Source organism: Molossus molossus, unplaced genomic scaffold (assembly GCF_014108415.1).
Source record: "Molossus molossus isolate mMolMol1 unplaced genomic scaffold, mMolMol1.p scaffold_m16_p_11, whole genome shotgun sequence".
Taxonomy (NCBI): domain Eukaryota; kingdom Metazoa; phylum Chordata; class Mammalia; order Chiroptera; family Molossidae; genus Molossus; species Molossus molossus.
Window position 1 is genome coordinate 107,609,572 of NW_023425346.1, and position 27,906 is coordinate 107,637,477.

Below are 27,906 nucleotides of genomic sequence, written 5' to 3' on the forward strand. Positions count from 1 at the left end.
AAGATGGCGGGTAGGTAAACGCGGTATCGCGTCCTCCCACAACCACATCAAAGGTACAACTAAACTACAGGACAACCATCATTCAAAACCGCCTGAAATCAAGCTGAATGGAAGTCCTACAACTACGGAATTAAAGCAGCAGCCACATCCAGACTGGTAGGAGGGGCGGGCGGCGGCGGTGGCATGGGCTGGTCCCACACCCAAGTGTGGTGGATAAAAATCAGGAGGACACCTCGGCTGGGAAGGTCCTTCCTGAGGACTGAGGGGTCCCCGTCCCACACCAGGTGCCCCGCTCAGGATTCCAGTGCCAGGAAGAGAATCCCCATCACTTCTGGCTGGAAAAACCAGAGGGAACTGAGGCTCAGGGAAGCTGATGTGGCTGGAGCCCCAGGCAGCTCCCTAAAGGGCCGGCGCATGGACTTATCGGACCCTCTCCCTCTAAGCTTGGAGGGGAGGCAGCTTGAGGGGCGCCAGGGACACACAGGGAAGAACTGAGCTGTTTGGCACTGGAGTGAGGGCTGGAGAGGGGGCTTTCTCGGGGACAAACATGCTGTAAGAGGCCTTTGTTCCTTTGGTGAGCCCTTCCCTGGGGCGGCAGACAGTCGCCATATCTGGGACTCCAGCAACCTGGCTCACACTGGTAGCCCCACCCTGGTGACTCCCTGAGGCCCCACCCCACCCAACCCAACTCAACTTTCAAGCCCACCCCACCCAACTTTCAAGCCCACCCAAGCTGTTGCCACTTTCTTAACCATAGGATTGGCCTGTCTTGGATCCTGCTTCAGGTTTTTCCTAAATTCTTTCAAACGAGCAGCATCTGGTCTCAGCGAGCCCCATACCTCTCATTAAGTAATACACTGAAACAAACACAGGGAGGCAGCCAAAATGAGGAGACAAAGAAACAGGTCCCAAATGAAAGAACAGAAAACCCCAATAAAAGAACTAAGCGAAATGGAGATAAGCAACCTAACAGATACTGAGTTCAAAATACTGCTTATAAGGATGCTCAGTGAACTTAGTGAGAACCTCAGTGAACTTAGGGAGGGCCTCAAGAGCATAAAAAAGGACCAGTCAGAAATCATGGATACAGTTAGAATTGAAGGAGGCATTAACTGAAATAAAGAATAATTTACACAGCTTCAATAATAGAGTAGGTAAATCCAAGGAGCAAACCATCGATATGGACTATAAGGAAGCAAAAAATGCCCAATCAGAACAGCAAAAAGAAAAAAGAATCCAAAAAAAATGAGGATAGTGTAAGGAGCCTCTGGGACAACTTCAAGCGTGCCAACATTCGCATCTTGGGGGTGCCAGAAGGAGAAGAGCGAGAACAAGAAATCGAAAACCTGTTTGAAACAATAATGGCAGAAAACTTTCCTAACTTGGTGAAGGAAACAGACATACAAGTCCAGGAAGCACAGAGAGTCCCAAACAAGATGAACCCCAAGAGGCCCACACCAAGACACATCAGCATCAAAATGCAAAAGGTTCAAGACAAAGAGAGAATCTTAAAAGCAGCAAGAGAAAGGCAGCTAGTTACCTACAAGGGAGTTCCCATTAGGCTGTCAGCTGATTTCTCAAAAGAAACTTTGCAGGCCAGAAGGGAGTGGCAAGAAATATTCAGAGTAATGAAAACCAAGAACCTACAACCAAAATTACTCTATCCTGCAAAGCTGTCATTTAGAATCGATGGCCATATAAAAACTTTCCCAGACAAGAAAAAGTTAAAGGAGTTCATCACCGCCAAACCGTTATTATATGAAATGATGAAGGGTCTTTTTGAAGAAAAAGATAAAATATATGAACAAACAAAATGCAAATGAATACATATCTATTAACAATGGAATCTACAAACAAGATGAACAGGTAGAAGAGAAACATTCTCATAGATACAGAGAACATTTTGTTGGTTGCCAGATGGGAGGGGGGCTGGGGGAATGGGTGAAAAAGGTGAAGGGATTAAGAAGTACAAATTCATTGCTAGACTGACAAACCTCAAAGGGAAAGGGGTTGGTGGGTGGGAAGAAATAAACCAAAGAACTTATATGCATAACCAATGGACACAGACAATAGTGTGGGAAAAGGTGGGGGGGGGGGTGGGAGTGGGAAGGAGGGGGTCAATGGGGGAAAAATGTGGAACATCTGTAATACATTTTACATCCAACAATAAAGATTTAAAACAATAATAATAATAAAAAGAAATATTCAAAGTGATGAAAAACAATCTATAACCAAGATTACTTTATCCTGCAAAGCTTATCATTTAGAATCGATGCACACATCAAGAGTTTCCCAGACAAGAAAAAGTTAAAGGAGTTCATCACCACAAAACCAGTATTATATGAAATGTTGAAGGGTCTTCTTGAAGAAAATAAAAAATATTAACAATAAAATGGCAATACATATCCATCAACAACTGAATCTACAAACAAAATGAAAAGCAGAACAGAAACAGACTCATAGATACAGAGAACTTTTTGTTGGTTGCCAGAGGGGAGGAGGGTTGGGGTATTGGGTGAAAAAGGTGAAGGGATTAAGAAGTACAAATTGGTTGCTAGGCATCAAAGGGAAGGAGGGACCTTGGAGAATGAATAGACACTTCTCCAAATAGGACATATGGCCAGGAGAAAAAATGAAAAACTGCTCAACTTCACTAATCATCAGAGAGCTGCAAATTAAAATGACTATGAGATATTACCTCATACCTGCCAGAATGGCCACCATCAATAAATCCTCAAACAAGTGCTGGCCAGAATTTGGAGAAAAGGATACTCTAGCAGACTGCTGGTGGGAATGCAGACTGGTGGTGGGAATGCAGACTGGTGCAGCCACTATGGAAAACAGTATGGTGCTTCCCGAAGAAATTAAAAATAGAACTGCATTTGACCCAGTGATCCTAGGAATATATCTAAGAAGCCTGAAACATCAATTAGAAAAAATATATGAACCCCTATGTTCATAGCAACACTATTTACAGTATCTAAGATCTAGAAACAACCCAAGTGTCCATCAGTAGATGAATGGATAAAAAAGCTGTGGTACATTTACATAATGGAGTACTATACAGCTGTAAGAGAAATCTCTTACCCGTTGAAACGACACAAAGGGACCTGGAGAGTATTATGCTGAGTGAAATAAGCCAGTCAGAGAAAGACAAGCACCACATGATCTCACTTATTTGTGGAACATTACGAACAAAATAAGCTGTTGATCAAAATAGATCTAGAGTCATGGAAGTAGGGAACAGACTGACAAACTTCAGAGGGATGGAGGGTAGGGGGTTGGGAAGAGAAAAACCAAAGAACTTATATGCATATATGCACAACCAATAGACACAGACATTAGGTTGTGGAAAGCAGGAGGTGGGTGGGAGCAGGGAGGAGGGGGTCAATAGGGGAAAAACAGGGGGACATCTATAATACTTCCACCAATAAAGAAAAGTTTTAAAAAAAGGAAGAGAAAAAAATTAGTCAGTTAAGACAATAAAAAATATGGGTAGTATTTAGTTATGTATGCATGTGTGTGGGTGTCTTCTTATCAAGCATTAAATGGGGCCAGAAAGAATGTACCAAAACCTACCATTTGGATTCAAAGGTGAACAAGATAATCACAGTCCTATACCTTCCAGAGGTGGGGGAATTCCTTCCTAAGTTTCTGGATAGTCTGAATTTTTATAACAGAAAACTGGCAAAAACATTTCCACTTTCTAAAATCTGGGATTTAGGTGTCAACATAAGAAACACTCAAACCTGTAGAGAATTTTTGTGAGTTTGATTTGAACCAAACTGTCTACAGTTGCCAGGAAGCAAAATCCAACAGATTGAGAAAATGCTCCAGAGAAGGGCAGTTTTGCACCTTATCTTATACATTACAGTAAGAAGAGACGGCACCAGTGAATTACAGTACATGAAATCCATTGGCAATAGATTAGGGAGGCAGGAGAAAGCATAGCAGGGGAAACCTCTGGGACTGGATAAAAAGTAAAATGATAGACATACACATTTTCTACATAGGTGGGTGCAGGATAGTTAATAGCCAACAATGAACTCAATAACAATGAGAGGATTTGTGGCCTTTGCTGTTACTGTACCTGTGCTTTGAGTCTGAAAAAAGGAAATTACTTTGACATTCCAAAGTATCACAATAGACGGGCTTAATTAAGGTGAAAATTGACCTTTGTCAGGGAAGATTTGACCCTAGGACATGACTACTCACTATAAACTGCTTATAATTAAAAAGTTTTGTTTGGTGTTTTCCATCCTTTGTGGTTATTTTAGGTCTCTGTCTTTATAAGGCCACCATGCAGGCCTTCCCTAAGCTAGTCAGGTTACCTGAGGCCCCTTCTCATTCACTTAGGGAAGAGTTCAGGAAGGGAGATACATCTTTTATTTATTTTTTTATCCTCACTGAGGAAATTTTTTTTTTTTCCATTTATCTTCAGATAGAGTGGTAGGGGGAGAGAGAGAAACATCGATGTAAGAGAGACACATCGAGTGGCTGCCACCCACACAACCCCAACCAGGGCTGGGGACAAACTGCAACCGGGGTGCATGCCCTTAGCGGAACCGAACCCAGGACTCTCCGGTCCGCGGGCCGACGCTCTAACTGCTGAGCCAAACCGGCCAGGGCTGAGATACGTCTTTTAAAACTGGTTTTAGAGAGAAGAAGGGGGAAGGGAGGTAGAAGCATTGATGAGAAACATGGATCTGCTGCCTCCTGGACGCCCCCTACCTGGGACCCGGCCAGCAACCCGGCCACGTGCCCCGACCAGAATCAAACCTGCGACCTCTTGGTGCCTGGGACCCGTGAGCCACTCCACCAGGTGAGCGGTCCATTGAACAGCAATTTCAGTAAGGAAACTACTGCTGGTTGGTGGGGTGCGGTACTTGTAGACCTACCACCTGAATCCCAGGGGAGGAGGAGGAGAGGGTGCGGCTCCGGGCCGAGACTCCTCTTATTTGGGGAGCAGCGGTTCCCCGCCCTGCTGGGCAGGCGGGGCGGGGGTCGCGCAGAGCCCCTACCCCAACGGGCGCCGGGCCGGGCATTTCCCTGACCCACTTGACACGTGCTGACCCCCGTGACCCCCCGTTTTGCTGCGCGCCTCTGACCCCCTTGTCCGCCGGACCACGTTCGTCGCTGCTCGCGTGCACCTGCTCTGCGCCAGACCTGCCCCGGCCAGGCGTCGGCACCGGCACCGCGCACGCAGAGAGGGTGCCCGGGGATAAGGACCAGCCCCCCGCCCCGCAGCCACCCCTCAACGCCGCTAGAGGGAATGCCCCGGCCCCCACCTCGCGGCCCCTGAGACCGCGCACGCACCCCGCCGACCGGAAGCCAGGGGGCGGTCCCCGCCGTTGGCGCCCCCGCCCGCTGGCCAATCCGCATGCGCGGCTCATTAATAGTGAGCGCGCCGGCCCCGCCCTCTACCTCTCGCGGCTCCGCCCGCCCGCGCAGACCCAGAGCGCGGCCGCGGACGAAGATGGCGACCGCCATGTACTTGGAGCACTACCTGGACAGTAAGCGCCCCCGTGACCCCGGCCGCCGCTCGCGCGGGGCCCTCTGCGACACTGCACCCTGCACGCCAAGAGCCGCGCGCGGGCCCCGGGGCCGCTGGGGGCTGAGGGACGGCCCGGGGGCGGCGGGGGCGCACGCGAGGCGGGGCGGGTATGAGGGTGGGGTGCGCGCGCGGGGGGGTGCGGCGCTGGGTCCGCCGACTGGGCCGCGCCAATTCTAGGTGCGTCACGGAGGGGCGGGGCCGGCGCGCGGTTCCGCCTCTTGGCTGGGCCCGGCTCTCGTCTGATAGGCCCCGCCCCCAGCAACCAGGCCCCGCCCAAAGAGCCCCGCCCTCTTCGACTAGGTCCCGCCCTCTGGTGCCTCCGGCTCTGCCCCGCCCCTCCCAGTGTGGTCCCAGGTCCAGCCCTTACTTGGCTTCGGCCTGCCCCCCGCCACTCAGCCCCAAGTAGGTGGTGAGTCCCAACCACTTTGGATGCTGGGCGGGGCCTGGGGACCACGGAGTCGCTTCTGGTCGCTGAGCCTCAGCTTGTGCATCTGGAAGATGGGGAGGCGATGTTGATGCAGAGGGTCTCCCAGGGTGCCTGCGTTTTCACGGGGGTACTTCTGGGACATACTAAGCTCTTCAGGGGCGACGTCCGTGCGGCTCCTCCAGCAGGTATCTTTCTGTCCACCTGTAACTCAGGGTGGACCCTCCTGACCACTCCTGAGCGGATGGTTATTTACCACGGAGGCCGAGTTGCTTGTCAAGGTCACGTACATTTTGGGTCTGTCTGGCTCTGGCTGGGGCAAGGAACACAGCACTGCACTGGGGATGTTCATAGCCACTCCGGCCTGGGTGCCTCACCTGAGCCTGCTGAATAGGGAGTGAGCCCCTGCCCTGGTGGGGGGACAGCGGGGATCATCTCTTCCCAAGGGGGTCTCCCAGTCCTGGCCATGTGTTCTGCTCTCCCGGCTCATCCTGAGCACTGGTCCGGTGGGAGAGCACGGGGAGGGGAGCTCCCCCCTCACTGTCACTAGAGAGGCTGCACCCAGGTGTCTGCTTGGGAGCACTGGGGCTTGTCTTCTTTGTCCCCGCACTTGCCCTGTGGGCCCTGGAGAGGCTCTGAGGAGTTGACGGTGAAGGCTGGGAAAGGAGGCACCTGCTTCCTCCTTTCCTCCAGGAACTTACTATCCCAGGGGCAGACGGATTTTTTTTAAGTTTATAGAAGATTAAGAGCCATGAAGGAGCCAGCAGGTTTTGAGAGCAGGGGGTGGTCCCGTCATGCAGAGCCCTGGGTAGTAGGACAGCTGGGGAGGTCTGGGGAGGGCATGGTGAGGCCAGAGGCTGTAGGGGAGTTTTCGTGGCTCTCTGGGAAGCTGAGGAGCACTGGGGCTTTAAGCAGCGACTTTGAAGGATTAGACTGAGTTCTCGAAATGATCACTGGCATATGGGGAGAGTGGAGAGGGGCCAAGACGGGACGCAGGAGCCCAGTCAAACCTGTGTGGCCGTGCAGGAGTGTGGGGACATTGGCCTGGGCCAGGAGAATGGCAGTGCAAATAGGTTAGCAGTTTGGCAGGGGACCCTCCACCTGTGAGGTCCAGCATGGCCTTTTTAACTTTATCTTATTTTTTTAATCTTCACTCGAGGATATTTTCTCATTTTTCTTCAAATAGAGAGGAAGAAGGGGAGAGAGAGAGAAACATCAATGTGAGACACATCGATTGGTTGCTTCCCAACCAGGGCCGGGGACGAACCGCAGCCGAGGTGCATGTCCTTGGCTGGAATTGAACCCAGGACTCTTTGGTCCGAGGGCTGACACTCTAACCGCTGAGTCACATTGGCCAGGGCTGGCCTGTTTAACTTTAAATGAATTAAACGTGAATGAAATGAGCAGCTCAGGTCTTCAGTAGTACTAGCCCATTTCACATGCTCTGTAGCCCCATGTGGCCAATGCCCACACTTTTGGGTAGCTTAGAGAAGCCTTTCATCCTTGCATCAAGTTCTACCGGCAGTGCTGGTTTGCTCTCCCCATGCATTGGACTTCAGTGGAGGTGGGGAAGCATAAAAGAGGACCCCAGGGTTTGGACTGGGTGGCTGTAGCGGGTAATCTGGACAGGAGGGTCTGGGTGGGAAGGTCACAGGGCCATCTTTTCTGCTTCTGCTCGCAGCTTGCTTCTAAGTTCTCTAGCTTCTGGCAACTTCTGAAGTGTGTCAGCTTATCAGTGTTTGGTACTCACACGTCCCTGTCCTCGCCAAACCCTAACAGATAGAGAAGACAGAGTGGACTTGTTATCTGTCCACTTCAGGTTTAAAGCCCAGCAGGCATCCCTGACTGGTTTGGCTCAGGGGTTAGAGCGTCGGCCCATGGACCCAAGAGTCTCAGGTGTGATTCCTCTCAGGGTCGATTCCGGTCAAGGACATGTACCTCATTTGCGGTTCGGTCTGGTCCCCCGCCTTGGTCAGGTTGTGTGGGAGGCAGCCAGTTGATGTGTCTCTTTCACATCGGTGTCATCACCCCCCCCCACACACACACACACTATCTGAAGGTAAATGGAAAAATATCCTCGGGTGAAGATTTAAAAAAAAGAAAAGCCCAGCAGGCAGATTTATGTGCTCCTACTGAGAAGTCCATGTCCCTTGTTTCAGGTATCGAGAACCTTCCTTGTGAACTTCAGAGGAACTTCCAGCTGATGCGAGAGCTGGACCAGAGGACAGAAGGTGGGCTCAGGCCTTCAGTGCAACCGGGGAGAGGAGGCACCAGGACCCTGGGGTGGCACTGGGTGACCAGGGGACTCAGTGCAGGGGGCCGCAGCCTAAACCTAGGCTGTGGCTTCAGATGGTATCTTAAGAGAGTGCTGATACTTGAACCAAATTCATTTCCTTGGATTCTTACACCTTTTCAAGTCACATCTATAAGCATTGTCCTGTCCATACTGTCAAAATATTTTTTACCTTTTCTTTCTCTTAGAAGACTTACTAATTTCAAACTTTGTGTGCCTAGTTTAAAAAGTTGGATAGTACTTTTTGACCTGTTCATATTTAACCCCCTATTTATAAGCATCACATTTTGCTGTTATTTTTTATTTTATTCCCCTTTGGCTTTAGACTTTATTCAGTTATTATGAAGCTTTACTTCTCCAGTTGCACCCCATCCAGCTCATACACTCCTCTCCCCCCGCCCCTCCCCATCTCCTGGGTGTAGTGGACTGGAATTGGAATTGTGGTGGACCAGTGACAGAGTTTCCATAGGTAGTGTGCAACTGAGCCACACCACATACTGTGTTCACATGACCCTTTCTGAATAACTTTCTTGGCGTTCCCAGTTGCTTTGCTCGTTGGCTATTTCCCACATTCTGCATTTTCCGTGTGTCTGCTGCACTGGGCCCCCTGCGGGCTCTGTCTGCTCTGCATGGAGCTCTCTCCAGGTGCTTCTGCCCTGCAATCTGTCTGGGCCCGTGGTCTCCTGCCTGCTGCACAGGCAGGTGCTGGGTTTTCCTGGGCTCTCCCTTTGCTCCTCTTCCGTTGGGACCCGGTTTCCTGGACGTAAACATCTTACTTTTTGATTTGTCCCCCTTGTGTCAGAGGAGCTTCCCTTTGGCAGCCTCCTAAAAGGGTACTTGGGAAGGTAAATTTCTTCTCACATTGCACGTCTGAAAGTGTTTGTTCTGGCCTGATAGCCGGTCAGTGGTTTGGATGTAGCATTCCAGGTTGACGGGCATCCCCCCAGGATGTGGCAGGCATTGCTGACTGGCTCCTGGCCTCCGTGTTGCTGTTGAGAAATCTGAGGCCATGTGGCTCCCTTGTCCTTTGTACATGCCATCTTCTCTCTTGTCCTGGTTAGGAGTCTTGTCCTTAGCCCTGAGGTTTTATATTTTGTGATGATGAGCTTGGGTGTGGGTGATTTTCATATTTTAATTCAGCTTTCTTTATTGGAATAGCTGTGGTTTTTGACAAAGGGACAGCATCCTGACTAGCACGTACAGAAACTTCTTTTGTTAGGAAATGCAGATTTACCTTCAGAAGTAAGCATAATCATTTATAACATGTCACCCGGTGAAACTGTCCCCAGGTGAGGTGGAGATTCTGGCCCCTGGGGCCTGCGTGACCCTCCCTTGGGGCCACCACCCTTAGTCCCACCTGCAACAGGCATTTCTCACCTCCCAACTGGAGTTAAGTGTTGTGTCTGTCCAACCTGGACATTGACGAGCCTCACGGTGTCCTTCGTGTGTCCCTCTTCTTGCCCTCAGTCACCTTTTGTGGACTGATTGGTGCTGTTCTGTGTAGCAGCAGATGGGTCATCTTGTTGCTGAGCACAGTTCATTTGTCTGTTCGAGCGAGGCCTGGACATTTGGGTTGTTTCTTGTTTCCTGCAGTTAATGGATGTTTTCTCATGTGTATTCTGGAGTCTAAATCTTTAGGGCGGGCACCTAAGAGTAGTATGCCAGGCTGTAGGGGAGGTGAGCACACACTTCATTGTTCGGACTGGAGAATCAGAGAGGGCACGATGCATGCTCTCAGGACAGCAGGTGTACACAGGACTGTCCTGGGCACCTTGCCCTGGCCAGAGTGTCTGTCTAGCTCTGTGATGCCATGCTCTCCACGGACACACTGCCTGCGTGGGCTGTGCCCACCATGTCCACCCACAGTGCTTCAGGGTGTGCAGACAACACTTGGTGTTGTCTGGCTTCATTTGTTGCCAGTCTGGTGAGTGTGTTATGGCATCTTGTGCAAGGACTAGTTTTCAACCATTTCTCTGACAGACAAGAAAGCAGAGATAGACATTCTGGCTGCAGAGTACATCTCCACAGTGAAGACTCTGTCCGCAGAGCAGCGGGTGGAACACCTGCAGAAGATCCAGAGTGCCTACAGCAAGTGCAAGGAGTACAGTGATGACAAGGTGCAGCTGGCCATGCAGACCTACGAGATGGTGAGGGGCCAGGAGAAGTGGGGGTGGGGGGAGCTGGTCAAGGACCCGGAGGCCTGGTGCAGCTGGCCGTGCAGACCTAGGAGGTGGTGAGGGGCCAGGAGAAGTGGGGGTGGGGGTGCTGGTCAAGGACCCGGAGGCCTGGTGCAGCTGGCCGTGCAGACCTAGGAGGTGGTGAGGGGCCAGGAGAAGTGGGGGTGGGGGTGCTGGTCAAGGACCCGGAGGCCTGGTGCAGCTGGCCGTGCAGACCTGGGAGGTGGTGAGGGGCCAGGAGAAGTGGGGGTGGGGGTGCTGGTCAAGGACCCGGAGGCCTGGTGCAGCTGGTTGTGCAGACCTGGGAGGTGGTGAGGGGCCAGGAGAAGTGGGGGTGGGGGTGCTGGTCAAGGACCCGGAGGCCTGGTGCAGCTGGCCGTGCAGACCTGGGAGGTGGTGAGGGGCGGTTGGGGTCTGGGGACGGCTCAGGCTCTGGCAGAGTGGTACTTCCAGAAGAGAAAAACGGGGCTTGTCATTCACCCCAGACCATGACTGCATCTTGTTTTCTCTGCCCCTTTTCTTATTTACTTGGCTGGGGAAAACATCCATTTTTATATATAACTTTTTTTTAGTCCGGCCGATATGTCTCAGTGGTTGAGCGTCGACTCCTAAACCAAGAGGTCACTGGTTTGATTCCCTGTCAGGGAACATACCCAGGTTGTGGGTCCCATACCCAGTGGGGGGCATGCAGGAGGTGGCCAGTTGATGTTCTGTCTCATTGATGTTTCTCTCTCTCCCTCCCTCTCACTTCTTCTCTCTCTAAAATCAATAATAAAAAAAAAAGAGAGACAGAGGAAGGGAGAGAGAGAGAGAAACATCAAAGAGAGAACATCGATTGACTGCCTCCTGCATGCCCCCCACTGGGGATCGAGCCCACAACCGTGCCCTGACCGGGAATTGAACCGGTGACCTCTTGGTGCATGGGTTGTTGCTCAACCACTGTGCCATACCAGCCAGGCTATAGATACATTTTTTTAAATTTTTTTTTTTCCCTTTGGTCAGCTTTAGGAAAAGTCCTAGAATATGTCCTCTTTCTTCTCAAGTAAGCTCCACTCAGCTCACACGGTGCCCCGAGTTGTCCCGTGAGGCACATGTTGTGTGGCAGATCTCTATTGTCCCCACAGGCTGTCACCTGACGAATGCCCTTCCCCACCTCCCCAGTCAAACGACAGTGATTTCTTAAAAACCTGAAGTAACTTGTATTCAAGAAAGAATGCTCTAGACAGTGTAGCAGGAGACCTTAATGCTTATATTTGGGGTTTTGATGCCCCAACTGTTGTATCTTTGGAGTAAGCAACCTATTTTCTGAAATATTGGCTTTGATCAGTTGTCATTGAGTCATATTTTTCTTCTATGATGCAAAGTGAATTTAAGATTGTAGCTCATTTCCACATGTGGGGGGTTCTGTCTCCCCCTGGCAGCCTGTGACTCCGGGTGGGCGGCTCCTCCTCGGGGAGCAGGCTCAGTGCGTCCTGCTACCCTGACCACTGTGCCTTTTCCCCCTTCCAGCTAATCCTGAGGCAAAGCACTGGACAAATTTTGTTTTCCTTTTTTTTTGTTATTCAGTTTAAGAACCAATACGGTCCTCAGGTTTTTAAGTTAGGACTTGGTCTCAGATGTCCTCACCCCTGGCCCATTGCATCCCGCAGCTCTGTGTCTCAGTACTGCCGGCCCCTGGTGTTTCCTGAGCAGGATTGGTCTGGCTGAGGTGTCAGCAAGGACCCTCGTGCACCCTTGGCCACGGCGGCCTCCCCTTAGCAGAGCTTTGTTAACGGAAGGCTCAGGTGGAGGCTCAGGTGGAGGCTCAGGTGGAGGCTCCGGCAGCACTGGGTGGTCGGCAGGAGCTGGGCCGAGTCCCGGCTGTTTGCTTTTCTGTTCAATGCAACGTACAAGCTCCTTCATGCAGGTGGATAAACACATCCGGAGGCTCGACGCGGACCTGGCGCGCTTCGAAGCGGACCTGAAGGACAAGCTGGAGGGCAGCGACTTTGAGAGCTCTGGAGGACGAGGGTTAAAAAGCAAGTCTGTCCATTTTTCTTCAACCTGTTACCTTTAACTACGGAGTTTTGAAGAATTGTCTGATAAATGCATTAGGAACCCGACAGTAAATAATCATATTTGGGTAAATCTTATCCTGCTTCAGTGAATTCTGTGACAATAATTGGGTCTTCATTGTCTTTCAGAAGGTCGAAGCCAGAAGGAAAAGAGAAGTTCCCGGGGGCGAGGCAGAAGGACCTCAGAAGAAGACACTCCTAAGAAAAAGAAGCATAAAGGAGGGTGAGCGGCCGTTTTCTTTTCTTTCACCCCAGAGAGCACCCTTCGTTTCTGCTAAATCGAAACACCACTGACAGCTGCCCTTGAGGCAGTGCCACCGTGCCCAGCGTGGCTGTGGTTCTGCAGGTTTCTCGCTTGTCAGTCGTTAGTCCTCAAAGCAGCCTCAGTGAGCAGGGTGCTAGGTGCTGGGCCCAGGGAGGGCACCTGCCCCACCTGGCGGCCTCTGTGCAGGAGCGTCACGCCGGCGCCCCAGCCCCTGCTCAGCGTGAGTGCCCGCCTCTCCATTGCTGCCGTATTTCCACAGGTTGGGCTTAGCTCCTCTCTGGGAGCTGCCTGTGAATCAGTTGATCTTTTCATATATAAAACATTTTTGTACATGTTCATTCTGTGATAGCATTTTTTAAATACACATCATTTAACCTGACCTTGATGTTTCATTTAAAGCCTTCTCCTGCCAGAGTTTCCTACCCTGTACTATAGCATTGCTTCTCCGAGTGATATTTAGACTAAAGAGAAGATGCTAAAATGTTCCTGGCTTCTGTGGAGATGATTCTGACAGTTATGGGGAGAGGTCAGAAGAGTTAGATCTTGACACCAAAGGGAAAAGTTTTGATGATTAAACCTGGTATTTAAACTTTCATCTTTTAAAAACATACAGATGTCAGCCTTTGTGTTACAAAGCTCTACTGGGAGCAGTAAATGACACAGAACACACATGTAGTTCCGTGGACTGCTGTGAGGGCATGTCCCTGTGACTGGGGCTCCTCAGTGACCAGTAGCTGCAGGAGCCCTTGATATACCTGTTGGAACCATGACCTCTTTCCTCTGCCCCAGACCAATACAACCCACATGTGTCATATTTGTTTTTTCCAGTTTTGTTCCCCATGAGTGCACTCCTGGGCATGGACCTGTGAGATGGACTTAATTAAGAAATAATTTACATAGAGTAAGATGTTCTCATTTTAAGTATACAGTTTGATACTGTTGTCATGTTCTTTTTTTTTTTTTTAAATTTTTTTTCTTTATTAATTTTTAGAGAGAGGAAAGGAAAGGGAGAAAGAGATAGAAACATCGATGAGAGAGAACATCAATTGGCCTCCTTCATACCCCCCACTGGGGATCAAGCCCAAACCTGGGCATGTGCCCTGGCTGGGAATCGAACCAGCGACCTTTTGGTGCATGGGTCGATGCTCAGCCACTGAGCCACACCGGCCGGGCTGTTGTCATGTTCTTTAAAGTTATGGAACTATTTGAGCTTTCTGTTTCTTCTTGACTCAGTTTTGATAATGTGTCTACAAAGATTTATTGTTTCATGTAAGTTGTTTGATTTACTGACATCAGGTTGTTTATAGTATTGCGTGATTCTTCTGACGTAGGACTTGTACAGATGGCCGCTCTTTCAGACCTGACATTGGTCATTTATGTCTTAATTTTGTCTTGATCGGTTTCATTGATTTCCCCTCCTCTGTTTTCTATTGCATTGATTTCCGCTCTTATTTTTATTATTTCTTTCCTACTACTTTACTTGGATTTACTTTGCCTTTTTTTTTTTTTTTAGCTTTTTAAGGTAGAAGTAGTTTAGATCAGTTTTCATATCTTCCTTTTCTAACAAGTATTTAAAGCTGTAAGTTTTCTTCTAATTTCAGCTATATCCCATAACTTTTGATATATATATTTATTCCATGTATGATATTTAAAATTTCCTTGGTGGGTTTTCTGTGACCCATAGATTATGTATAAGCAGGTTTCTCAGTTTCCAAGTAATTTGGGATTTTCCATGTAATTTTCTGATTTCTATTTCTATTTTAATTTTGTTGCTATCAGAGAACATGCTGTAATTGAAATCCTCTGCAGTCCATTAAGATTAGTGTTGTGGGTTATGTTCTGTCTTGCTGAACATTCCACACGCACTTGAAGATACTATGTATTTTCTATACACTCAATTTGTTAGCGAGGAAGATAGTGCTGTTCAAGGCATCTGCAGTCTAGTTGATGTTCTGTTTAGTTCTATAAACCACTGGGAGGATTGTTGAAATCTCCAACTGTAGTTATGGGTTTCTCTGCTTTTCCTTTGTGTTCTGTCAGTTTTGCTTCATGTATTTTGAAGCCCTGTTATTTGGTTTTGCCTGTACATTGTTTTATAAGAAGTAATGGGCCCTGACTGGTTTGGCTCAGTGGTTGGACCATCAGCCTGTGGACCAGAGAGTCCTGGGTTTGGTTCCCACTAGGGGCACGTACCAAAAAAAGAAAAGAAAAGAAGTAATGGACTCCTTTATCATTATGGAATTTATTTCTTTATTCCTTTTAATAGTCTTTGTTTTGAAGTTCACGCTGATGTTACTGCAGCCTCTCCTGCTGTCTGATGGTGCGTTTTTGATGGTGCGTGTTTTCTTTTTCATTCTTACTTCCAACACGTGTATGTTTTTGCCTTTAGAGTGGGTTTCTTGAAGGTAGCAAGTAGTTGAGTCTCACTTGTTCATCTAGTCTGACAGTCTCTGCCCTTTCGTCACAGGGTTTAGACGATTCTGATGTTTCACGTAAGAACCTGCACATGTTCTTTCCCACTCCTGTCCTTAGTGCTCTTCTCAACACTCTTGTTTCTGCAAGTGATAAGCCTCACAACATATTAGGGCTACTATTTTGGGTCAAACTATTAATTATCTTAAACAGATTTTAAAATGTAAGGAAAAGTTTTATAGCTGGGCAGTTGTGGCTCAGTGGTTGAGCATTGACCCATGCACCAAGAGGTGGCTTGATCTCCAGTAGGGCGCGTGCAGGAGGCGGCCAATGGATGTTCTCTCTCATTGATGTTTCTCTAATCCTCTCCCTCCGAATGTTCTCTGATAGCAACAAAATTAAAATAGAAATTGAAATCAATTAAGAAGAAGAAAAAATTAAGAAAAAGAAAAGGGAAAGAAAAAGTTTTATGGTCACATCACATATTTCCCATCTTCAGTGCCCTTTATTTTTTTTATGTGGGTGCAGGTTTCCATCTGGTGTGGCTCACACCTGCCTGGAGAGCTTCCTGTGACATTGCTGAGGGTGGTGGTCTTCTCAGCATTTGTTTCCCTGAGAGTGTCTTTATTTACCATGTGTTGGAAGGATGTTTTTGGAGGATATAGAAATGTAGGTTGGCTTTTTCCTTTCAGCATTTAAAAAAAAGATGCCCCACTGTCTTCCATCTTGTATTGATTCTGATAACAAATTAGTGTTAATTCTTTTCTTTGTTCTTCGTGTAACTGGCTTTATTTGGTTCTGTTGCTTCTAAGATTTTTCTTTAGCAACTTGATTTTTAACAATTATGATGTGTCCTGGTGTTGATTTTGTATGTGTATTCTACTTAGAGCTTATTGAGCTTCTTGGAACTATTGATTTCTAGTTTGCATCAAATTTGGACATTTTGCCCTGGCTGGTTTGGCTCAGCGGTTGGAGCGTCAGCCTGCGGTACAGAGAGACCCGGGTTCGGTTCCCGCTAAGGGCACGTACCTCGGTGCAGTTTGTCCCCAGCCCTGGTTGGTTGTGTGGGTGGCAGCCACTCGATGTGTCCCTTCACTCTGATGTTTCTCTCTCTCTCTCTCCCTCCTGCTCTATCTGAACAAAAAATGGAAAAATGTCCTCAGGTGAGGATAAAAAAAAAAAAAAAAATTGGACATTTTTTAGGTAGTTCTTCAAATAATTTTTTCTGCTACTTTCTCCTTTTTGTGGGACTCCAATTACTTATATGTAAAGTTAATATTTTCCCACAGACCACTGAAGTTCTGCTTATTTTCTTATCCACATTTTTCTTTCTGTGCTCAGTTTGAATACTTTCTATTGCTTTGTCTTCAAGTTTTTTCCCTTGGTGTCTAATTTAATCTTAGTCTCCTTAGTGAATTATTTAAGAAATTTTCTCCTCAAGAAATTCTATTTGTTTCTTTTTTTATACCTCCTGTTTTTCTGGTTACATTAATATTTTTCTTGATCTCTTTGAATATATGTATTTACAATGGCATTTAAAAAACTTCTGATCCTGCCCTGGCCTGTTTTGCTCAGTGGTTAGAGTATCTGCCTAAAGACCAAAGGGTCACAGGTTTGATTCCTGGTCAAGGGCATGTGTCTGGGTTGCAGGTTTGATCCCCAGCCCTAGTCAGGGTACTTGTAGAGGGCAACCGATTACTGTGTCTCTCTCACTTCAGTCTCTCTCTCTTTCTCTCTTTCTCTCTCCCTCTCTTCTTCCCTCCCTCCTTCCTTCCCACTCTATCCAAAAAATTCAATGGAATAGCCTGGCTGCTGTGGCGCAGTGGTTGAGCGTCGACCCATGCACCAAGGGGTCACTGGTTCGATTCCCGGTCAGGGCACATGCCCAGGTTGTGGGCCTGATCCCCAGTGGGGGGCGTGCAGGAGGCAGCAATCGGTGTTCTCTCTCATTGATGTTTCTGTCTCTTTCTCCCTCTCCTTTCCTCTCTCTAAAAGAAAAATCAATGAAGAAAAAATATAAAAAAAAAAAAATCAATGGAATAATATCCTTGGGCGAGAATTAACAAGAAGAAATAAAAAAAACTTCTGATCCTATCTATGTCATTTCTAGGTCTACTTCTTTCTTTTTTAAAAACCACTTTAGTAAGGTATGATTGAAATGTAATAAACTGTACATATTTAATGTATACAATTTGATGATGAGTTTGACAGGTCTTTTTCTGTTGACTAATTTTTCTCCTGGTTGTAAGTCACATTATCCTGCATTTTTACGTGTTTAGTAATTTTTTTTTTTAATCCTTACCCGAGGATATTTTTCCATTGATTTTTAGATAGAGTAGAAGGGAGGGAGAAAGAGAAAGAGAGAGAAACATTGATGTGAGAGGGATACATTGATTGTGGCTGCTTCCTACATGACCCCAACTGGGGCCAGGGATCGAACCTGTAACTCAGGTACAGGCCCTTGATGAGGAATCAAACCCTCAACCCTTTGGTCCGTGGGCCGACACTCATTGCTGAGCCAGATTGGCCAATGCACCTGTCTAATAATTTTTGATTGGATGTAGACAGTGTGAATTTTATGTTGTTGAATATCTGGGTTTTGTTGTCTTCATTTAATGGGTGTTGAATTTTTATGTTTTAAAATTTTGGTCAGTAGTTAAATTGTCCGTGGATTCGCCTTCTCCTTTGCAGGCTTGTTTTCAAACTCAGAAAACACAGCTTCTTAAAGGGCCAGAGAGTAACTAATTTAGGCTTGCAGGCCATAGTATTTATGCTGTGACCTCTCAGCTGTGCTGTTTTATGTCAAACTGTGTTTCTGTGAAGCGTTATTTACGGACGCAGCCAGCCAGCTGCGGGCTGTATTTTGCTAACCCCCAGGTTAGGGTAGCCTTGACTTGAGGGTTGGTTAACTCTACTGCTAAGGTGTTCTCTTCGAATGCCCTTGGTGTTTAACCCAGGTCTCTTCACCCTGCTAGCTGAGACTTGAATGTCCTCCAGCCTGCGTGTGTGCTCTGGGGACTGTGCTGTGCACAGCTGCCTGGGCACTGCCTGGCCTCAGGATTCTCAGCTTGTGCACTAAGAACTGAAAACAAGTTCCTTTGTAGATTTCTGTAGCGTATTCTCCTGGGTTCTTGACACACATGCCGTTTGGCTCTTCTGTCTGGACTGGAGCATGGGAGTGCCCCCAGGCAGAAGGCCGAGGTGGTGCGGCCTCCCCTGTGTGCTCCTCTCAGGACTGCAGTGCTGTGTGGCCGTTTGTCCAGGGTCTGGAAACCGTGGTTCGTCTACTTTCCAGTTTTCTAGCTGCTCATAGGAGGGCAGGATCAGTACCTGTTACTGTGTCATGGTCAGAAGTAGAGGTTTCTCTTTTCTTTTTCTAGGTAAGTCCTTTAAGTCTCTTTAGTTCGTAGGTTTCCTGCTCACCTCCCTTTTCTTCAGGCTCCCCTTGAAGGACTCTTTGACCTGCAGTTTCCCCGAGCCTGGAGAGTGCGTCGTCCCTGAGGGTCAGACTGCACTCGCCCTCCTCACACCCGGTGGGTTTCAGTCCGATCTTAGAATGCAGGTGCGGAGTCTGCGTGGGCTCTTGAGGCCGAAGCCTCACAAACTGGCAGGACATGGACACTGGCCGTGGCCCCGCTTCAGAGGGAGGCACCTGCCGGAGGGCAGCTTGTCACCTGGACAGCGAGGCTGCGTCAGTTCCAGGTGCTGGGGTCACAATGCATTTCATAAACTGTGTTCTCCGCTCTAGGACACCCATTTGATTGCTTTTTTGGGTCAGATTTTAGTCCCTTTTGAAAAGTCTTCCAGTCTGCATCCGTGTCCTTCACACTTTCTCCCCAGCAGCTGTGTAAGGACCTCGTCCGTCGGCGTCGGGGCCGCGTGCACGGCCTTCTGCCCAGCTGCTCTCGGGCGTCAGTCTGGTCACGTCCTGTCCTCCTGTTTCTTACTCGTCTCACAGCTTTTCCTCCTCAGTCTGACTTCAGATGTGAACAGGAGCCTGGGAGTGAGATTTCTGCTCTTCCCAGAGGGGCTTGCTCTTCGGTCCAGGCAGACTGAGCAGGTGGGGGCTGGGTGCTCTTCCCTCAGAGCCCGGCCCCTCTGAGAACCAGAGGTCTGTCCTGTCTCCTGAAAGGTGGCCTGGAGGGCACTCGGTGCTTTGGCAGTGTCATATTCTTCCTCCCCCTGTGCACCGTCTCCGCGTTGGCACAGATCTGGGGGAGCCGGCTCCTCCCATGAGGCTTTCTCACCCTGTGCACTGTCTCCGCGTCGGCGCAGATCTGGGGGAGCCGGCCCCTCCCACGAGGACGTGACAGGATTTTCCCTCCGCCTTTCCATCACTGTGCAGCCTGTGTGGTCCCTGGTTCAAGTAAATAGACTGGGGTCACGGCTGCTGTGGGTGTAGGGTCCTGAAGGTCTGTGTGGCCCAGTGGGTGCCTGGGCCGCGGCTGAGCCCAGGAGTGGTTGGCCTGCCCCGTAGCTGCTGCTCCTCCTTGGCCCCAGGGCATCCAGCCCTTGTCACTCCTCAGTTTTCTGTCGTCTTTAAAATACGGTTTTAGCTATTTGTTGGGTTTGTTCTTTAACTCATAGTGTAGCTGCTGCTCAGAACCTGAAGGTACTCCGTGCCTTTTCTGGGAAAGAGGCACATGACCCAGACATCGACATTGGCGTTCCCAGTTGTCTCTTCCTCACACAAGGGTCCCCTTGAAGGGGACAGGTCCCCAGTTGCTGGGTGCGGTGGGAGCCTCCCTGACGGGCATGCACCTGGCCAAGCCTCAGAGACCTTGGTGATGACCCACATGGCCCTGTGGTGCTTGAGATGGCCGGGCTGTGGCTTTTCCGTTCAGAGTCCTGACGGTGTGCAGGTTGGGGACAGCTTTCTGGCAGCACTGAGGAGGCCGGTGGCTTAGCCTTTCTGCTGGGCTGGCTGCCCCCATCCTTCGCAGGTGGTAAGAGGACTACAAGGGTGAAGGTGTTTGCCGAGGGCCTCGGAGTCAGGCTGCACCTGGCGCATCTGTGTGGCTCTTCTCCTTCCTGTGGCCACCTGAGTGGTGCTGTGACTCAGTGTACAGATGTCGAAACAGGCCTGAGAGGCTGCGGAAGTGGGGGGGGCACGTGAGGGCGCCGAAATCTGGCTCCAGCATTCGAGCTCGGGCGTGTAGGGTCCAAGCAAGTGTCTACAGTGAAGGCTGATGGGCTCACCTCTGTCCTGCCCGGGAGGCCACGGCGCACGTGGTCCTGAGACACGCACGGGGAGCCCACTCTCCCTGCTGGTCTGTGTCCTCATTGGCACCATGGCTTCACTGCCTACTTTTGGGCAGGGCTATAGTTTTCAGAACACTTTGGTCTGTTACAGATTCTGTCTTACCTATTGGGGGCCTTCTGAAGGGCACCCCTGGGATGGGCAGGCATTCCCAGAGTGGCATGTCCCCTGACCTCACAGATGTCCTCCTTGCCCACCTGTGGAGCCCTATGAGTTGCGGCCACCAGGCTGCACTGTCGCCACCCCTGCACTTGCCTGGCCAGTGCTGTCCTCTGGCAGGAGCCGCCTATGGACAGGGGACAGTTCCTCCTGTAGCCTCCTAACCCCAAAGCTTGAGCGAGCAGCTGACCCTGCTGGGGGGCTACCTGCAGTGTGTGGGAGGGGCCCCCAGCACTGCTTGGGGAGAGCACCGCAGACGGGGGGTCTCCTGACATGCCTGAGGGACAGGCGGACAACCTGCACCCTTCCCTCCAGAGGTGGCGTGAGCGCCCCCCACCCTGGGCCCCTCTGGTGAGCCTGGAGCCAGGTGGCTCAGGCCTGCTCGCTGGCTGGTTGGTGTCCTTGCTGGTTGGTTCCCTAAGACCCTTCAGTCTGTCTGCTGCCACCCACATCTGGCTGGTGCCTTGAACAGGGTGACAGGCGAGGCCAGGTGGCAGCGGAAAGTACAGAAGGATGGAGAGTGCTCAGTACGTGCGGTCACTCTGGGTGAGCACCTGGGAGGCTGGACAGAGCCAGAGGTGGGTGAGACTCATGGCCCATGGTGACAAACTAGGATCCTGTGTGGCAGGGACCCAGCGTCCTAGCCTGAGGACCGCTGGACTGTTGCCTGAAGCAGGGTTAAAGCACACGGATGGGGCAGGTTCTTGTGACTTTTGTAGTTTTCAGATCTAAAGAGAAAATCCTGTCTGTTCTAAGACAGCAGAGGGAGGAGACTCGGGCCTGGAGGCTGGATGGGCAGCGCTCATGCTGGGGGCGGGCAGCATGCACAGGGATGCTGTGTGGCAGCCGGGAGCATCATGGAGCCTGGTATGTGGCCACAAGGGTGCAAACTTCTCTCTAGACAGGAACAGGTGAGGGCTGCTCCCCTTTGGGAGCAGACTTCTCATGCACCCACAGCATCATGTGGGAGTTGTCCTGGCTGCCACTGTTGCTCAGCTTCCCCTCTGCCCCATTGCCTTGGGAACATGTGTGTGTTCGGTGCATGTGTGTTCAGTGCACGTGTGTTCAGTGCACATGTGTTCAGTATGTGTGTGCCCGACCTGCTGATGGAATATACCGCCTGTGCCCCTGCAGCTCACAGCTTTATTTCAGAAATACTGGAACAATTAGGAGTAAATGCTCTAGTCCCTTCCCTGTCACAGGTGGACATCTGTCCTACCCGCCCTGCAGCAGAGCTGTGGGCAGTGGCTGGAGGAGGTGTGGGCACTGCGGGATCCTGGCTAGGCCTTGGGTTAGAGACCCTGAGGGGAGCTGAGGGTGAATGGCAACAGGCCTGCTTCCCAGATGGGGGGTTGGCTGTGGTCAGAAGTGTCCTTGTTGATGGGTGGACAGCTGGGTGGGCAGAGGGGGGCTCCCAAGATTTAGATCTCCAAGGAGGGTAAGGGGAGATGGTGGGTTCCGTGGGTTTCAGGGTGAAGAAGGTGTGTGGGGATGTGCCAGCCATTGTTGTGGGAGGGACGGGGAGAGAGCTGGTGAGGCAGCTGCTCCGACTCCCAGACCTGTCTTGGGATCCAGGCAGGGCTCTAAGGTGCCTGTCCCTGGGGGGAGAGGCCCCCAGGAGGCTGAGGAAGGTCAGCCTGGCGGGGTAGGGCGATCCTGGGAGCAGGAGGGACCGAGACGGGATGGCTTCATGTGGCCATTTGGGCCTGGACCCTGGTGCTGGGAGGGGAGTGCTTTTCCCTTCACAGGTCTCTGTGCCCCCCCCGGGCCCCACCTGTCGGGTCCCACAGGGGTGATGTGGCTGCATCTGCCTGCTGCTCAGAGCTGCCGTGTCCCTGCAGGTCTGAGCTCACGGACACCATCCTGTCTGTGCACCCCTCCGATGTGCTGGACATGCCTGTGGACCCCAACGAGCCCACCTACTGCCTCTGCCACCAGGTGTCCTACGGGGAGATGATCGGCTGTGACAATCCGGACGTGAGTGTGGGGCGCAGCGTGGTGGGGTTCTGCCGTGGATGGGGGCCTTGAAATGGGAAGCCGGACACTGCGGCATCCCTGCGGGACCCCAGGAAGGGTCCTGTACCCGGTGGGGAGGGAGGGGGAGGTGGTGGACTCTGACTCTGAGTCACTTCCCGCCCCCACCTTGCAGTGTCCGATCGAGTGGTTTCACTTTGCCTGTGTCGACCTGACCACGAAGCCCAAAGGAAAATGGTCAGTATGGGCGCTGCCCGGTCTGCTCCCTGAGAAGGGTGGGGTGGCTGGGCCTAGTGTGACCTTCCCCCTGGGCCCCGGTACTCTGGGTGTGGCTGTGGGGCCTGCTGCGCCACACACGGGTCCTGTGTCCCTGGCCAAGTTGCTGAGGGCCATCTGCTGCCCACCTCCCCTGGGACATCTCTTACCACATTTGCATGGTACCTACATTCTGTTCTGTAGAACGGCCCTTTGGACTCTTGAGTGAGGTAGAGATGATCCTAAATAAAACTTAGAAATGAGGGGTTCTTCTCCACCTGGGAAGTTTTCAGAGAAGGTGAGGAGCAGTGTGAGTGGATGGGCAGGTGGCAGGTGCTCGGCCTGGTGGGGGACACGTGCCAGGACCGAGCTCCTGCTCTTCACCCTGGTCTCCCGCTGTCCCTGTGGTGTCGTGTGAGCACACACCTGGCCTTGTTCACTTGTGCTGCAGGTGGGCAGTCGGGAGATGCCGCCCTCCCTGTCCGTGTGGTGATGCGTTTGCTGTGTGCAGACGGGCTGACCCTGGGTCCTCAGTGGATGAGGGCAGGTCGGGGGCTGTGCGCAGTGTCACCCCAGCAGGGGCCCCCTGGGCACCAGACACATGGCGAGTCTGCAGCAGCCCCGGCAGTGCCCTTCGGTGTGGGTGACGGGAGCGTCACGTGGCTGCTGGCCGGGCCCTGGCAGAGCAGGTTGGCCCTTTGGGCGGAGGGGCCGACCCACAGATGGGCTCGGCCGGGATGGCAGGAGCTCCTGAGGTGATGGAAGGGGCGTGAGGCAGGAGGGGCTGATTAGACTTTCATTCTGGACGTGCTGGGCTTGAGTTGCTTGTGAGGCTCCTGGTGGGAGAGTCTGTCAGGCCTTGGAAAACATTTACCTCTAGGAGGACAGGCAGAGCCCAGAGGCCGGTGGGTCCCCAACCTGCCTGTCCCCTCCCAGTTTTTTTGTGGTCTTTTTAGAGATCACAGAGTGCACAGGTTTCTTCCCTGTCGGTGAGATGTGGCTGGCTGCCCTGCTCCTATTTGTGCCGTGAGCGAGCGTGATGCTGGTGCTTCTCCAGGGCTTAGCCAGGGCAGGGGCCGGGAGTGGGCAGGGGCCAGAGGGCAGGGGTAGGGTCGGAGCAGGAACAGGGGCAGAGGCTTCCTCAGGGCTCGCTCACTAGCACAGACCTGGGCTGCAGGGGCTCAGCCACACGGAATCAGCTGCCCCCTGATAGGGGCTCAGGAGGGCTGGGGTGGAAAGCACCACGGACTGTCCTTGTGTCCCTGTGTGCGGCCTCGGTCCAGAAGTGACAGAGAGCGCTGTGTCTGAGGCTCCGAAACTCACTTGGGCAGGGCGGGCCAGAGTCTGTGGCCTTCCTGGTTCAGCGTGCAGGCCATCCTGCACCCATGCTAGGCTACCAGCTTGACAGTGGTTGTCATCTGTTTTGGTCACTGGTGACCCATTAGTTTAGTCAAGAGAAATCTCATGTTTGAAAGGAGTTTTGCTGATTGATTTAAAGACAGCCATGCTAGAAAGAGCAACTTGCTTAGGAGACTATTCCAGGCGGGAGAACTGTGCATGTTTGTGGGTCTCTCTTCTGGTACTGTCTCACCGGGAGGCAGGGTCGGGGCTTCATGAGCGCGGGCGCAAATCTGCAAAGGGCCGATGCTGTGCCTCTCTCGTCCTAGGTTCTGCCCACGGTGCGTGCAGGAGAGGAGGAAGAAGAAGTAAGGAAGAGGCTGGTGTCGGGGCAGAAGGGCGCGTCGATACACTCCTTTGTTCATGTTGCAATACTCTGTCTTCATCATAAAACTACCTTATTTCAAATATTTAATAACGCAATGGCCAGTTGTAACTCTGGATATTTTCTAAATCCAGCAAGAATCCACCTGAGCCCTGTTTGCACAAAGGAGGGATCTTATGGGGACTTGCCACAATGACTTTGTTCTCATGACTTTTTGTACAGACCCTGGCACTGAGCACGGCTGTCCCAGGAGGAGCCCAGGTGACTCTGTGGCTGTGTGCGTGTGACGTGCTGGGCCTGGTGGGACGTGCCACTGGGAGCGGACACTGCCATCCTTTGCAGCAAGAGGCGTGAGCTGTGCGTGGTCTGCAGTTTCCTGGGCTCCCCGAGCGCCCACACCACCGTGTGCACATTGTCCATGCTGAGTGCACAGGTGTGCAGTGTGGCCGGCGTTGCCTCCCTGCTCGGTGTGCTTGGAGCTGGCGGCTGTGCAGGAGGACTCGCTCCTCAGGAGGAACTGCTGGCCATGCACTGCCCTTAGTCTGGACTGCCGGTTCCTCCCTGCCGTTGTACTGTCTGGAGTCAACGGGCCTGGATTGACGGACGGGTTGTTAGTCACCAACACCAGCACCACTGAGAGACAGCGTAACAGACGGCTGATGTTCTTTCTCTGGGAATTCCAGATGTTTTTACTGTGAAGATGAAATCATTGTCATCGCATGAAGACAGTGGGTCTGTGTGTGATGTGAGTCTGGTCTACTAAGAGCCGGCTTTGAACCTGCTTCTGCTACACACGGGTCAGCGCCTTGTCTCCCAGGGGCTACGATTATGTGATGTGATTTGTGAACTTCTTGTGCCACAATAGCAGTTCTAGAACGGAGCCGGGAAACTGGAGCGTACTTCCTGTTTAATCAGCATTCACTGACTGATTTTGAATCGTCTTTGGTACTCGCTGGGGACACCGAGTACATTGGGCATGTTGAGATGGCACCTGGAGTGTGGCCTCTGGGAGCCCTGGGTCCTCCAAGATGCGCCCCACGTGGTTCAGACAAGTTAGGGCTCCTCTGGTCAGCGAGAGAAACCCAGGAGATGGAGTCGAGGTGTGGAATGCCCAGCATCAGAGAATCTCACCCTTTGTGAGGAGGGTCCCCTGGAGTGTCCACCTGCTTCCTCCGACGTCCTCCTCCGCCACGTCCTCTGCTAGCTTCCAGCGTCTCCCCAGGGAGCAGGGATGGGGCAGAGGCACTGGGGCAGCTGCACCTCCACAGCCACTCCCTGCAAGTGAGTTAATTTTTGGCCAATGAGAGCAGATGTCAGAGGGAGGCCGGGGTCTAGTTGGAATCTGCGGTCCTCAGCGGGCGCTACCCTGTGCGGGACGTGTCTGGATGGCTGTTTTTTCTAGAGCCACCCGAGGGAGCTGGACTTGCTTCCAAATGACTGCGGGTAGGTTGCTTCAGCCTGCGTGCCCCTTCCCGTCTCGGGCTGGTGGTTAGGGTCGGGGTCAGCAGCTGCCACAGCCTGTCCCTGGTGGGTCCCAGGTGAGTCCCAGGCCCGCTGCACATTCTCAGTGCCGATATCCTCCTGCTGCTCAGGGAGAAGCTGGGGGTACACCTGCAGCTCAGCCCCGACGCGAGGCCTGCACGTAGCCCCTGGGCTTTGTGGAGAGAAGTAAGTCCAGTGAGTCTGCGATGAGCAGGGTGTGCTGCCTAGTTCTGCCACCTGGTTTCCTGGGGCGACACTCACTTCCTGGGAATGATGACCAGCTTGTCTTCAGCTTTGTCTTCAGTTCCATGTTGTTTTGCTTGTAGCATCCCAGGTGTCAGCTTTCTGTGCTCATCTGTTTCTCGTGTTTACTTCTGCCAGTTACAATGATTCACCAAAATAATGCGCAGCCAGCTCTGAAGAAAACAGAAAACGTGAGCAGGGTAGGAAGGTTCCCTGGGCTGTTTGGATGATGACTGAACGCCATTCCTGACCATTAATGCTGTCCAGTTGGAAAGACGAAGAGTGACTGGTTGGGAGGAATGTCGTGCCACTTGGCCGGCTCTGGCCCTGCATGGACAGCCGGAGCATCACAGAGCTTTGCTCCTCACTGCCTGGCTGCCCTCGTCCTGGGGTGGTGCAGGCCGGACCCGTCTGTGCCTGCAGGTCCCACATCTGATCCTGGGGACTGTTGGCGCCAACCCCATCCCTCGGGTCGCAGGATCTAGGCTGGGCCCAGTGGTGAGGGTTCGGCCCCCATGGCTGGGATTACTGGTGAAGGAAGAAATGTCTTGTTCAGAGGAGAAGCAGAACCATTTTCCTGTTCTCAGTGCTGTGTTCCCAGCCAGCACTTGAGAAGCCTTGTTTTCTGACAGGACACGTCTGCAATAAGTCTGCTAAGCTGAGCCCTGCACCTCTGGCTGTGCTGGTGGAGCCCTCCGCTGGGCTGAGGCCTGCTGACTCCCCACTGTGCGGGACGGGCCCGGGCAGGTGGACGCGAGGCGAGGAGTGGCCAGGGCCCTGGGAGCCGGGTGTGCAGCTATGTGCACCCGCGACAGCAGGGCGTGCCGGGCCGCGTGGGGACAGCGGCCAGCTGCGTGTCGGTGCTCTTCCAGGCGGCCACGCCGCACTGCCGCCCGCCCTGCCTGGCAGGGCTGCTCCGGGCAATACCACCGTCCTCGTGCCGCAGCCGGGCCCCGGCGCAGGATCCCGACACTTCTCGCGGGCCTCGGGGAGTCGAGGTTTTCCTCAGTTACCAGCAAACAGCGATTAGTTGTCATTACCTGTGCTGAGGGCATTTAAGACGGAAAGTCTAAGAGGTATTCTCATTCAGGAGACAGTCCTGTGAAGTTTCTTCCTCCGTATGTGTTTTGTGGTGTCCACTTTTACCACATTTTATCCAAAAAGATGAGCAGCTTTAACATGAATGTTACATTTTATTTTCAAGGGATCATTATCTATGTTCCCTTTGTAAAGGACAGATAATATTGTGAATCTTTTTATTAAGTAATGTAAAGATGTATATCTGTATTTTTGGATCATGGTATAGATTATGGATATATTGTTTAATAAATAAAGTATTTTTTGGAAAAAACATTGAGAACGCATCATTTAGGGAAATGATAAAATTTCAGTGTTGTGTCCAGAGGTGGTGAGTATAAACTACATTGAAATTTTTTTTTTTTTAATCTTCAGAGGATATTTTTTTCTTTATCTCCAGATAGAGTGGGAGGGAGGGAGAGAGAAACAGATGCGAGAGAGACATAGCGATCGGCTGCTTCCTGCATGATCCCGACCAGGGCCGGGGACCAAACCACAACCAAGGTACGTGCCCTTGACTGGAATTGAGCCCGTGACTCTGGTCCTTGGGCCGA

The 27,906-nt window shown here is 51.5% G+C and overlaps 1 protein-coding gene across 3 annotated transcripts; it reads left to right on the forward strand.

Annotated features, from left to right (window-relative positions):
- Positions 1-5,455: 5,455 nt before the first annotated feature.
- On the forward strand, positions 5,456-27,067 carry ING5 (inhibitor of growth family member 5). 3 transcript variants are annotated; one of them, XR_004958694.1, is made up of 10 exons: positions 5,456-5,513; positions 8,138-8,209; positions 10,252-10,418; positions 12,355-12,466; positions 12,632-12,725; positions 22,440-22,575; positions 22,748-22,809; positions 24,495-24,533; positions 24,773-25,993; positions 26,414-27,067. XR_004958694.1 is itself a non-coding variant. In XM_036254623.1 (9 exons), exons 1-9 carry the CDS (start codon positions 5,477-5,479, stop codon positions 24,783-24,785), a joined length of 732 nt encoding a protein of 243 aa, XP_036110516.1. In that variant the 5' UTR covers positions 5,456-5,476; the 3' UTR covers positions 24,786-27,067. The 3 variants fall into 3 exon arrangements, 1 of the variants encoding a protein (XP_036110516.1); XR_004958695.1 differs by having other exon boundaries at positions 24,773-25,831; XM_036254623.1 differs by having other exon boundaries at positions 24,773-27,067.
- Positions 27,068-27,906: the final 839 nt, after the last annotated feature.